Source organism: Metopolophium dirhodum, chromosome 6 (assembly GCF_019925205.1).
Source record: "Metopolophium dirhodum isolate CAU chromosome 6, ASM1992520v1, whole genome shotgun sequence".
NCBI lineage: Eukaryota > Metazoa > Arthropoda > Insecta > Hemiptera > Aphididae > Metopolophium > Metopolophium dirhodum.
Window position 1 is genome coordinate 1084354 of NC_083565.1, and position 12741 is coordinate 1097094.

At 27.9% G+C, this 12741-nt stretch overlaps 3 protein-coding genes across 5 annotated transcripts; 1 reads left to right on the top strand and 2 right to left on the bottom strand.

The window, feature by feature from the left end:
- The first annotated feature begins 361 nt into the window (after positions 1-361).
- On the top strand, positions 362-2200 carry LOC132947866 (nucleoporin ndc-1-like). Its single transcript, XM_061018102.1, has one exon. It carries the CDS (start codon positions 596-598, stop codon positions 2018-2020), a length of 1425 nt encoding a protein of 474 aa, XP_060874085.1. The 5' UTR covers positions 362-595; the 3' UTR covers positions 2021-2200.
- A 22-nt stretch (positions 2201-2222) lies between these two features.
- LOC132947867 (uncharacterized) lies at positions 2223-6733 on the bottom strand. Its single transcript, XM_061018103.1, has 8 exons — positions 4607-6733; positions 4344-4551; positions 4135-4270; positions 3916-4061; positions 2991-3161; positions 2784-2931; positions 2588-2674; positions 2223-2512 (listed from the first exon to the last, which is right to left on the bottom strand). The coding sequence occupies exons 1-8, from the start codon at positions 4627-4629 to the stop codon at positions 2391-2393; spliced, it is 1041 nt and encodes a 346-aa protein (XP_060874086.1). The 5' UTR covers positions 4630-6733; the 3' UTR covers positions 2223-2390.
- Positions 6734-8252: 1519 nt separating this feature from the next.
- On the bottom strand, positions 8253-12637 carry LOC132947865 (hepatoma-derived growth factor-related protein 2). Of its 3 annotated transcripts, none has more exons than XM_061018101.1 (4): positions 12382-12637; positions 11075-11746; positions 9803-10187; positions 8253-9472 (listed from the first exon to the last, which is right to left on the bottom strand). In XM_061018101.1, the coding sequence occupies exons 2-4, from the start codon at positions 11735-11737 to the stop codon at positions 8823-8825; spliced, it is 1698 nt and encodes a 565-aa protein (XP_060874084.1). In that variant the 5' UTR covers positions 11738-11746; positions 12382-12637; the 3' UTR covers positions 8253-8822. The 3 variants fall into 3 exon arrangements, with proteins under 3 accessions (XP_060874084.1, XP_060874083.1, XP_060874082.1); XM_061018100.1 differs by having other exon boundaries at positions 12310-12637; XM_061018099.1 differs by having other exon boundaries at positions 12306-12637.
- Positions 12638-12741: the final 104 nt, after the last annotated feature.

Genomic DNA, 12741 nt, shown 5'->3' on the forward strand with positions numbered 1-12741 from the left:
TTCTTTCAATTTTAAGAAGTGTTTGCTCAAAATTTGAATTTTCGGGATTTAACAGCCTTTGAACAGAAAATAGTTTATCAAAAAAAACTTTTGAATAATTTTATTTTTTTTTTTTAATGTAATAAATGAGTAATGACGCTAACTGGCAAGTAAGTCTGTAGTAGGTATAAACAAGTTTTCGAATAATAAAATCCCATTTACTACATCTTTGAAGTTGTATTTCAATGATATAATAATTGAATACTGCGGTATAAATGTAACCTTAAAACCCCGGTGAAATATTAAAAAGTAGCCAATCGTGGTCGAAATTGCTCAGTTTTTAGATAATGTGATATAATGATAGGATGATACCAATCTTGAATGTATCGGCATGTTTTGTATTGCTCGAATGTACGGTTTTAAATTTTAATTTTTTAACGGTTGAGTGTAATACAATTTTATTAAAATAATAGTTATGAATTAAACTTATTATAAAGATTCTGTTTATTGTTTGAAATTACAAAAAAATATTGTTAAAGAAAAATATCACAACAAGTCATTAACTTCAAACTATAAAGAAATGTTCTGTTGAATTAAGTTACAAAAAACCGACAGAATGACGTCCAATTCAAACATTTTTTTAGCGAGGACATTTAAATCTACACTCAGTTCTTTATTATTCACGTATGTAATAGCATTCTTATTATCACTTCGGTCGATTCTCAGCTTCACATTCAACTTGTATTCTTTATTGTACGTGCCGGCAGTATTTTTAGCTGTTTTATTGTTCATTATAACCAGCTCACGCAGATATGTGAGAACAGATTTGCCTTGTACAAACCGCTTTAGCAAAATTGTCAAAGGATTATCAATTCAAACCGTATTACCGGCAGCCTTGATTTCGGTCAGTGCATGGTTTCTGTCCAGTATAAATCCATTCTGTCAAGATGAAAAAATTTGGATTTTACTCAATGTTGGATGTGCTCTCGCTGGCGTTTTATTCCATTATGAAAATGTTTACTTTGAACAAGACTTTCACTTTCCGATCATTCAAACTACAAAATATTCAATGTTTATGTCTAAACTTTCGGAGATTTTATTTAAATCGTTAAAAAAATCATTTTTATATCTATTTTTCATATTTATTCCGTTATATGTAATTGAACCAAAATTGTGTTCTAATGTTTATTTTTTTATGATTCTATGGTTTTCAATATCATTAGTCTTACACTTGTTTTATTCATTTGAGCACATTATATTCTTAAATATGACTGAACGTGTTGTATTTCCAATTGTGACGATAAATCAAGACAATAATTGTTTACTTAATGCTTTGAATGTTGATAATAAGATTATAAAATCATTAGCTCTCTATGATCTTTATCAAGCTACAATTAAAGATGCAGAAAGAAGGAAAGAAATATTTAGCTTAAGTTTTGCGGGAAGTGTTCCTCAGAGTTGGAAAACTATATTTAACTATTGTATAAATAACATAAAATCCACCATAGGAGACATGAAAAATTTAGTCAACCATGTACCACTCAAGTTAATCAGTCGACGCAATATAACCAATGCCAGATTAATACATATTAATGGTAGTGTCATTAGCAAACCATCAGAAGAAAATGTAAATCAACATAGCATATTTTTATATTTTTTTGAAAAGTTCTGGCTGTATAACTACTTTTTTGGACCATTGGATAAAGATAAATTATTAGAAGAATTTGAAGCAACAGTTTGGTGCTGTTATATACTTTCAAATTTGGCTGTAGTTTCATTAAAGGAGGACGAGTATGGTATAGTCAGAGAACAACTCGGGCAAATTGTTAGCACTATTTTAGATCTAAAAAATCAACTGGACGTCCAACAAAGAAATTTTAACAACCGAAATACCAAAAAAATTGAATACTTGAAAACACACGTTAAGACTTGTGCTGTGATGCTAGCATTGAATTTTGGTATGTACGCCAATGATATTGGATTAGATGAAACTCAGTTGCATAGCTTTAAAAAAATAATAATACAGTTAAATAATTGTTAACATTATTCTATGTAAAAATTAAAAATGTTTTGTACTATTTTCTTAATATTTTTTTTATCATGTCTCAGTGATGCAGTTATGGACTATTTAAGTATTTAAATGTATTATATTGTTTTGTAAATATCATATTCTTGTAATGTTTTCACAATTATGTTATAAATATAATACATTTTTACTTTATTGAGTGAAGTAAATAGTAAAACTTATTCCAAATGTATTTATTTGAGTATCATAATCATAATATAATAATAATGTTAAATAAAAAATATTGTTACATAATTAAGAAGTCGCATCAGTAAAATAAATATTAGTCTTGTATGACAACTAATTTTACTGTAACAAGTCTTGTTATAACATATTAACATAATATTTATATTTTAAATGAATCTCCTTTCGTCATTCCTGGTTGTTGTATAATATATGATCCTGCATTAATTCCCGCTTCTATACAGGTTTTAATTGGATATTCCAAAATATATTTGCTGATAAAACCTAAGAAAAAAATATTTTTAAAAATACTTATATAAAAATAAACTAAATTTTTTTGTTTATCAAAACTAATCTTACCACCAATAAATGCATCACCAGCACCATTTGAATCAACAATATTACTTATTGGAATTTTAGGCACTGGATATTGTGTGATAACTCCATCTAAGAAATAAAAAATAAAAATAATTTTTTCAGTTTTCCATAATTTATTAAAAATCTGGATTTAATGACCACACATACATTGCATGACAAATTTAATTTAAATATATACCTTTAGCAACGAGGACTGGTTTTTCACCTTGAGTTATAATAACTAAACGATGTCCATCATTTTCTATATCAAAAGTACTTAATTTACATGCAATTTCCTCAATGTTAGTTAAATTCCATTTTTGTCCGTCAGAAAATGCTTTGGCTTCCTAAAATAAAATAAACATTTTATTAGAATTAAGTTAAAGCTGAATTAAATGCTACTAACTTCATCATTTCCCACTACAATAGTAACATAACGAAAAATTGACATAACTGAATCCATATAAAATTGATAAATAAACGGAGCACTCATATTGAATAAAAATGGACACTTTCGTTCAAAAGCAATCTTAGCAATTCTTTGAACAGCTTTTACATTGACTTGTAAGAAAAAACCCTAAAAAAAAATTTATAATTTCACCATTAGTTAGAAGTTATGCTTAGAATACAATTCAATAATGAAATACTTAAATAAGCTAGGTAAATTATATATAACAATATTATTTTTAATATTTATATTTAATTGTACACAAGGGGGGGGGGGGGGGGCAGTAACCCAAGTAAAATTTATAATTTGTAAAAAATCACAAACTGCAATAAAATGGACTGGAAACTGCGGATTTAAACATTGTTTGTTAGTAGAATGAAGACACCTTGTTAGATTTAAACTTAACAGTTATGAACTTAAGTAAACTAAATTTGATATGATTATATATTTTTGTTTAAAATAAAATAAGGTATATTCAAATTGTTGCCAGTGAAAATGTATATTTATCTTTTGGCCCTTGACATCAAAAAGGTTGCCGACCTCAGTTATACAAAATTAAAACTTGAACAATACGAGAAATTTTGTTTAAGTTAATAGATTTTTTTATTACAATTATTTTTAATTTATAATATAATCTATACTTCGTTTCACAAGAGAACGTACATATTTTTTCGTTCATCGCTGCATATCCCCCACCATTTTTGTCTGTTTGGTCGGCAGTCGGCAAAGACTCCTCGCATACGTAGCCGCTAAGTGGTAAAGAGTGGAAGAAATTTGGTACATGTACGTTCTCTCGTGGAATGGAGTATATTAGTGTTACAACTAACAAAATATATAAAATCAAATATTAAATTAAAGCTTTGTAATCCTAAATTGAACTTACTGTAACTAAGTAGAATTTTGCATTTTCAACTATAGCTTTATTTTCAGGAACATCCAAATGGCCTTCAGTAAAAGTCTCTGCAGCTGATAAATTAGCACACAAAGATCTATCTTTGCCATTATTGGTAACAATAACTGCACAGGTGCCTGAATAAAATGTTTAAATATATTTATTTTCCACATAACTTCCAGAAGTTAAAAATAATAATTAAATATTTACCAGTGGGTTTTTCCGAAGAGTATTGATATTTAACATCAACTCCCTCACTGTTAGCTTTAAGTTTCAAAATTTCACTGTATTTATCTTTACCAACCGCACCAAAAAACACAGTTATGTTAGGTTTTTCCAAAGTCCACTAAATAGTCATTTTTTTTTTTTAATAATAAGAATAAAAATGATAATGTACATTGGATAAGCATTAATAATACCTGAGCGACCCTTAAAGAATTTTGAGCTGAACCTCCAGCGGTGTATTCAATATTTTTATTCTTCATCAATTCTTCATAGAGAGGCATGTGTTTTTCCTCAGCCAAGATAGCATTATTATTTTTTAGATCATATTTATCTAATAAATTTTGATCGCCAACAACAGTCATATCCAATAATGGGTTACAGAATCCAACGATGGATCCAGGTCTAAAATAAATTAATACAATTAAACATTGACCATGAGAAATTCTTAAATACTTACTTTAAAATGCTAGAATCACCCATTTTTTTACACGACCGAAACAATAAAACAGCTAAGAATGGAAATAAAGTCTAAAGAGTTCTAAAAAGTTTTAGAGTACTATTGTATTGTAGTCAAATAAGAGTTAACTAATAATCGAAAAAAGTGATGTACTGTTCAATAGAAAGAGAAACACTCGACGACGTTCAATTAAAATTTAAAGTTGCACGATTAATTCGTTGTTATCTATAATTACTTATCAAAAACAGATAACATTTAAAAAAATTCCATTCAAGAACATCGTGTAATACTTAATATTTATGTTTTACTAAATTACATTCAATAATAATTTGACATCACAATCTAATTTGATGCATTCGAGTACTAGGAAGAAGTGTTGTCGTGTTCTTAATTAATATTACGTATCTTGTATATTATTTAATACTTTATGTTTTGAGATTGTAAAATGGCGTCGAAATTTCGAACAATACATTTAAATACGTAGATTTGAAGGTTATTATAATGCCGCATTATTGACTATTGCTGATGAGGCAACTGATGATAAATGTACGAGATAAATTAAATTAATTAAACAAATAAATTACACGAATATTAGCACTAAGAAATAAGATATAATAATATAGTCTTTAGTCCGTGGTCTATTATAATATTATATACCATGATATAGATAGTCTATAATATAATATATTATATAAATATTATTTATATGTCTATGGTCTTTTTAGGCAAACAAAATATCGTCTCCCGCCGTTTCGTCCGGGTCAATAAAACCAGTCCACGGACGAAATCGTCTCCGTCAATTATTAATATTGGACGTTTGGTCCACTGATATTTCAATTAAATACATTTATATTGCTTTTTTTTTTTTTTAAATTTCAACTATTTTTATAAAACGTAAAATGTCAGTATAATTTATATAAATAAGATATAAACATTTTAAAATATATTACCTGCATTATAATTTTCAACTGTCAAATGTAATTCTTAAACAATTAATACGTAAACTATGGCCTTTGTTCTGTGCTATGGCTAAATAACGTTTTATTAAAACTCCCGGGGGGGGGGGGGCAAATGTCCTATCTTACTAATTGGCGGGGACTAAAAATGCGTTTACCCCAAAACAAACGTGAAACGAGTAACGACAAACCCAAACTTGCAAGCTCCAAAGACCCAAAATCATAGCTAATTGGCTAAACACAATATTGGTGTGTTCTCAACTTGGTTCTGTGCATCTGTTGATCAGCTATACACTGGTACCTACGTCACGTTGCCTGTTGGTGTCGTCCACCACGAAACGCAGACTTACGTCTTAAACAAACTGCCCTATAGTAATAATAAAAACATACTTGCGCCGACTGTAGTAGGTTAGTAGGTACTGTACGATATTTCGTCCTAGATTTACTAGAGTGTGTATCGACTATCGACCATAAGATCTATACGTCTATTGACCGTTGATCATAAATAATAATTATTATTTTCTGTACCTGTTCAAAATCAAATGAAGAAAAAGTTACATGTACGATATACCAACGAAACATAACGACCTGTATCGGACCGCTAAATGTGTTCGAAAAAAGTTAATTATTTATTAAGTAATAAGTATCAAAAAATTAAATTATATAAATCTAACTGCATCCATTACTACCTATTGTCTATTGGTCTTCAATTCCGATTTTTTATCCTAATACAATAAATTGTTCAAATGTGGGAACCATAGTCATCACGGGCGTACGGGTCTGGATTCTCCCCCTATTGATTAACAAAATTTAAAATTTTCAAGGTGCAAATCACTTATTGTATACTTTTTACATGTCAACAAAATTTGGACCCCCTTTAAAAATTCCTGGGTACGCCCATGATATACATAATAATGTCTATGGAACCAACCCATCTATTCAAACTTTCATATGTTATTATTACATAGTTTGATGTTGACTGTTTAGTCTTAAGTGTAGATTCATGAACGTTCCACACCTTTAGCATTTTATTTAGATACAATATTTAAAAAATAAATTGTACTTTGAATCCATTACCATATACAGTGATTCACAAAGCATGCTCAGTGCTCACCCAATTTTATCTTTAATATTCAAAATCTGATTTTTTAAATATTCTTAAACCATTTAAATTACTCAGATTTTTTGCAACTTAGGCAGTATCCTGTGGAGATATAAACTTTTGATGTTTCATTACCCCCCCCCCCCCCCCCATTTTATATGGTAAATTATTTAGCAGATTATTTTTTTGAAATGTTGACGAATCAAAATTAAAATTGTTATTTATTGTTTTTGAGTTATTTAACTTTATATACAAAAGATAATGGGTTTGGTCGTTTGGAAGATAAGGAAACTATAATAATTTGAAAATGTTAATAATTTATATTAATCCATCAATATTTATAATTAATAAAAATGCTCAAAGTTTAATATTATATACTAGATCTGACATCTATTTTGTATTTTTATAAAACCATTTTAATAATAAAAAAACGACTCGTTTAAATTAGGTACATTATAGTTTACATTTTCAACAAAAAAAAGGTGGACATTTGGATACCAGTCTGCTGTACAGTAGTTGTAATGGATGTGTTATATTTGAATACAATGATAAACGATTGTATACGAAAAACAATTCTGAGCGTTTTGCGTAGTCCTTATATTATTATTTTTTATTCGCTGCTATGAAGATAAACAAATTACAAATTAAAATCCCATTTTTAGCGGTTTTCGTAATTTGTAAGTAGTTTTTCTCGACTCTTTTTAAATGCTGATCTCCAAAATCAAAGCATGCTTACTATCCGGCATGTTGCTGACAAACAGAAAAAACATCATTGTAAAACCAATACATTCTTTCGCTCCGCTCAGAATCTAATATCCACTAAATAATTTACAGTAAGGGGAAGGGGTTCTCATTTGAAAAACAGAAATTCGCATCACCACAGATCACTTCTTGTAATACAATAAATCAAATTTATATACAAATTTGAAATTATAATCTTTAAGTAAATTTAAAATTTCCAAAAATTTGAATTTTCATAAATTTATCATTAAAGGAAAAAAAATGCAAGGCTGGGCAAGTTAATGATTTTTTTTTTAACTCAGTTAAGTTAATATGCACCAATAACAAAAAGTTAAAAGTTAATTTAATTATAGGTTAACTCTGTAAAGTAAATACACACATTTTGTTAATTTTTTAAATTTAAGTTAAAAAAAGTTTTGTATGTACGGTAGCATACTTAATTTTTTTCTAACCCAAAATTTAATTATAGACCATAGTGTTTATACTTTATATAATATTTCCGTATAAGTTAGATTGTAATAATATACATTTTTTTAACTTTTCACGGTAAATATTTTTTGACATGAAAACGAAGTAGACTGAAATAGTGAAATGTAATAAAATTAAAAACAAAATAAATTAACTTAACTTACTTCTTAGAATGAAAAATTAATTCATTAATTTCACGTCAATTAAAAAAGGAATTTAGTAAGTTAACAGTTAAGTTAATGAAAATCCAAAAGTTAAAATAAAATTAACTTTTTAACTTAACTTTAACTTTATAACTTGTTAATGCCCAGCCTTGGAAAAATTTATCCATATTTATGGAATACTTGGCTTATAGTTAATACATAATTGAACACAAGCATTTATTGAAAAAAAGTATATTATACTATATAGTTTTACATAGACTAAATACTGCAATACTGTGCACTATATCAATTATTAATGTAATAGTTTTCATCTTCGTTAATAGTTATTCTTAGTCTGTATCTATAAAATCTCCTTGTATAATTTATTATCAATTAACTATTCTGATTGTTTAGTTTTTAATTCACTTATATAATAGTTCTTAACATATATATAATAAAAATGAAATGTAATCTATTATCAATTAAATGGAAGCAAAATTGTTATTATAAAAATTATACATAATTAGTTTGAAAAATTTACTTATATGTGATTATGTAATGGAAAATTACTACTATACTATAAATTATATTAGGTACTTAACAGTTACTAAATTGATAAATGAACACTAAAAATGTATTAAGTATTATTAATAAAAACTTATAATAATGGATACAAAAGAATGTAACCAATATAGTGTCAAAAAAAAATATTATAATAGTTGCGGAATACTAGTAGATCATTATACAATTGTTTTGTAACAATAAAAAAAATGTTGATTGTTTGAATTTTTAAATAGTAAGAAAAATTAATTATAGTCCTTATCTGAAGTAAGCCCATATATCTGATCACAAGCCAAATGTTTAGTCTTTGTAAAAAAGTCTTCAACTTCTTTGTTAAATATCTCTTCGAATGATTGCCCATCAGATACAGTGAACAATGATATAAATTTATTAAATATTATTTCAGCCTTACGTCGAATTAGGGCTGACTTTTCGTTATGTAAAATAGTTTCCTCTTCATTAAGATTCCATTCTTTTGCATTACCAGTGTATCTTGTTAGTGCTTTAATTGTATCCACAATTTCTTGATGTTTTTTTAACATTAATGCATTAACTTGTAGTTCAATAATGTGCTCCAATAACTCTAATGCTACTCCATAATCAGCATGATCAGTTCGTAAAGCCATGCGTAATTTATGAATATAATCTAACAGATCAACTTCGGTATGTAATATATCAATTTTAGTTATTTTTTTTGGACCAGCTTTTATCCAACCAGTTTCTATGTTTGACAAAGCACCTACCATGAGATCTTTTATTACCACCGGAAGTTCGCTGTCTTCAGAAATGTCACCATCAATTTGCTCCATATCTTTACTCGCTGGTAAAGAATTTATATGTGGTACTGATCCTGACGCATGGCTTTTAGATGTCTTTCTTGTTTCTGAATTTGTATCTAAAAAAATTTAAGTTTAGTAATCCCAAATAATTCATGAAGAAAAAACAATTTTAGATACATTAAATTAGAAGTGTTTAAAAAATGATGATAATAAAGCACACTGTTTATCGAAATAACCCAATTTTATAAAAATAAATAGTTACAAAATTTAAATTACCGAAATAAAATTGAAAGTTAAATTTTTCAAGAGAGCAAATCTATTTAAATAATTGATTTTTGAAAATAAAACCATTCAATCTTATCTTTTGAAATCATACTGATGAAAATTATCACCACATAAATAAATAACAAAATATTTTATAAACAAAGAAATAACTAAAATATTACCTTTTGTTTTAGAATTTGGTTCTGATGAGTCTGTTTCATTATTGCTACTATTATGTTTTTCTGAATTTTTGGAATTTTCTTTACTTAATCTTGAACGTTTTGGCGCCTCTGATTCATTTTCATAATCAGAATATTTTTTTGGCTTGATTTTACGACCAGAGCGTGATACATGTCCTACATTTACACTATTGGTGGAAGAAATTTCACTACTTGATGTAGGACTATTCTTTATTTTTGACAAGGATTTTATTGATTTACTGGAATCCAACAATACATCACTAGTTTCAAGAGCAGATTCAGTTTTATTAGGAGTTTCTGATTGTTTATCTGTTTCAGAAACTTTTTCATCAACACTATCATTTTTATCAGCAGTCCGCTCCAATTTCTGAAAATCATTATACCAATATCTAAATTATATAAGCATGTATTACTTCCTATTTATTATGTTACTTGAAAAATATTAGGTTCCTAGATAATTTGTTCCAAAAAAGAATATACCAGACGGCCACCAATTTTTTTCCAGCGCTGCATTCAAACATAACAGCAAAGATAGTGAATGGTGGAAGTGGAAAATGGTGTGCAGAACTGGTATATTTTCTTTTGGAACAGCTTAATTTATATTTAACTTTTTTATTATATCTACTGCAAGGTGTTCTACTTTTAGACTTATTTAACTCTTAACCCATAAACGCCGTGCGTTGCCATATGGCAACATAGATTTATTACAATCAATTTTTGAGGTATAATATATACATTTTCAACAACATTTTGATTAAAATTGTAAATTGTAAAAAAACTCCGGCGCTAATGGGTTAAGGATAAAACAGTTTGGAAGATCCCATATAATATAGCCTCCCCCCCCCACATATAAGATTTTAAATATTTCAAAAAAAATAACACTTAAGAAAAATTCTGATTTTACTAATGCCTTCATGAATAAAAACAAATTACATACATTCAACAAAAATTTGAAAGGTAGGTAATTTCTTTTGTGAAGTGAGCAACTATTACACGTTTAAATGTAATTTATATCTTACGATAGGCAATTACGGCAAGCCCAGCCCAATTATGTGGTTTTTCAATTTCCCATAACTCATTGATAAATGGGAGTAAAAATTTTAAACCTATACCATTTTTCTTAGAATTTATCATTTCTTCAAAACCTTGTTTTTTGTATTTTGTGCTCCTTTAAATTATAAATTGTTCTATCTAACCAATGATATATTTTTATAATTAGCCATCAAAATTATTAAAAAACTTCATCTTACTAACCTGCTGTGTACTAATTGCTCTTTCTACTAAACCCTTTTCCAATGGTTCCACCAATATTGTTAAGCGTCTTTGTTTAAGGTTTAAACTTTCCAAGATTTTTGGTTTATTTGACATAGATTTCTTCGGAGGTGCTTCAGGTTTTACATCAGATATTTTCCTTTTTGTTCCTTTAGAAATTGAGAGACCCAAACTCTTTCTGGATGCAACAACTTTTTTTCCCTTAGACAAAGTAGATTCATCGATTGTTAATTTTTCTTCACTTTCTAATTTAGATTCATTTAATTTTTCAACTTCATTATCGTTTTCGGATTCATCTTTAGGTGATTCTTGTTCTAAGAGACTAGTGTTACTTGGTGTTACGAGTACTTTTGGATCCGCTTCAGGAAGAACTGGACTTTCATCATCATCCTCTATTTGTAATAAAGCTTCAGCAAAATATTTACGTTTATTTGGTTTTCCTAGCTTTGACTTGTTTTCTTCATACGGAAAGAGTTCTTCTGATTTACATTCAGCACGTTCACCAGTTCCATAAAAATAAACATTATACCTTTGTCGTGATGGAGTATCAACTTTAACACCAGATATTATTGCTGGCCAAGCTGGATAACCTCGTATTTTTGCAAAGACTTTGTCTTTGACATTAAATACTTTTTTTGAAGACATTGAACAAATCTGTAAAAAATATTTAATATTATTATTAATAATTACAATGTATTAGGCTAAATTGCATAGAGATGTTTATTAACTCAACACAAAAAAAAAATATGAATGATTTAAATAATTCATTTTAATGTCAGATTGATGGTCTCCTCAAACTAATACAATATAAAGTATAATTCAAAGATAAGCGGGGAGTACAAATGTACAATATCATTAAACAGTATAGTCATTATACGTTATGTAGCAGTAATGGTCCAAATCCTTAAAGCGAGATAAAGATCAATTTAAATACAAATAAATAAACATGGATCTGCGACTAAAGTTATAATTTCATGTAAACTATTGACAATTTTTAATAAAAAAAAAAATTAAAATAGGTAACATATAATTAATTTCTGGCAATCCAGTGTTCAATATTTTTTTTTTTTTAATGTCACCGGAGTCTCGGTAATTCATTAGAGCAAAAAAACTCAATTCGCGAACGACTAAATGGCGGCAATCATTTGTAATGTCAACACACGAAACAATATTATATTTGTAAACAAAATAGTGTAATATCCATTGTACTTACTCACTTGTAAAGTGATATAGGTGTAAGATTGAAGGTCAGAAACGAGAGTATGGTTAATTCGGAATTAAAAACTTACAAATAAACAAAAATATGAATTCAACAATAATCAATGAAACAGCGGCCGTGTGGCTGACTGGTAGAATGCTGAATGACAAGACAAAAGTCTTTCAGTTATAATTTATAGTATTATTGTTAAAACTTGGAACACTTCGGACGATGAACATAAGTCACGAGAGTTTAAACCTTAAACTGTTTTAAGAAATTAAGAACCAGAGTAAAATCTAAAATGTAAGACTCAGTTATCACCTAACCTATTCTCAACCTGTGGTAAAATAAAAAATTTTGACCGATAATGGCATCATGGCGGTAGCGTCATAGCGGTAAACAAAAATGAGGTCTGAAGTTAGCAACGATTTCCAACGGTTGTTTACAAATT

What these genes read in the sequence shown, in the direction of transcription:
- LOC132947866 (XM_061018102.1), top strand. Translation starts at nt 596, where the DNA reads ATGACGTCCAATTCAAACATTTTTTTAGCGAGGACATTTAAATCTACA.
- LOC132947867 (XM_061018103.1), bottom strand. Translation starts at nt 4,629, where the DNA reads ATGGGTGATTCTAGCATTTTAAA. An exon ending in CTCTTCGGAAAAACCCACTG is followed by an intron (nt 4,062 to 4,134) that starts GTAAATATTTAA and finishes CATTTTATTCAG; the next exon opens with GCACCTGTGCAGTTATTGTT. An exon ending in ACCAGTCCTCGTTGCTAAAG is followed by an intron (nt 2,675 to 2,783) that starts GTATATATTTAA and finishes TTTATTTCTTAG; the next exon opens with ATGGAGTTATCACACAATAT.
- LOC132947865 (XM_061018101.1), bottom strand. Translation starts at nt 11,737, where the DNA reads ATGTCTTCAAAAAAAGTATTTAATGTCAAAGACAAAGTCTTTGCAAAA. An exon ending in GAGCAATTAGTACACAGCAG is followed by an intron (nt 10,188 to 11,074) that starts GTTAGTAAGATG and finishes AATGATTTTCAG; the next exon opens with AAATTGGAGCGGACTGCTGA. An exon ending in ACCAAATTCTAAAACAAAAG is followed by an intron (nt 9,473 to 9,802) that starts GTAATATTTTAG and finishes AAATTTTTTTAG; the next exon opens with ATACAAATTCAGAAACAAGA.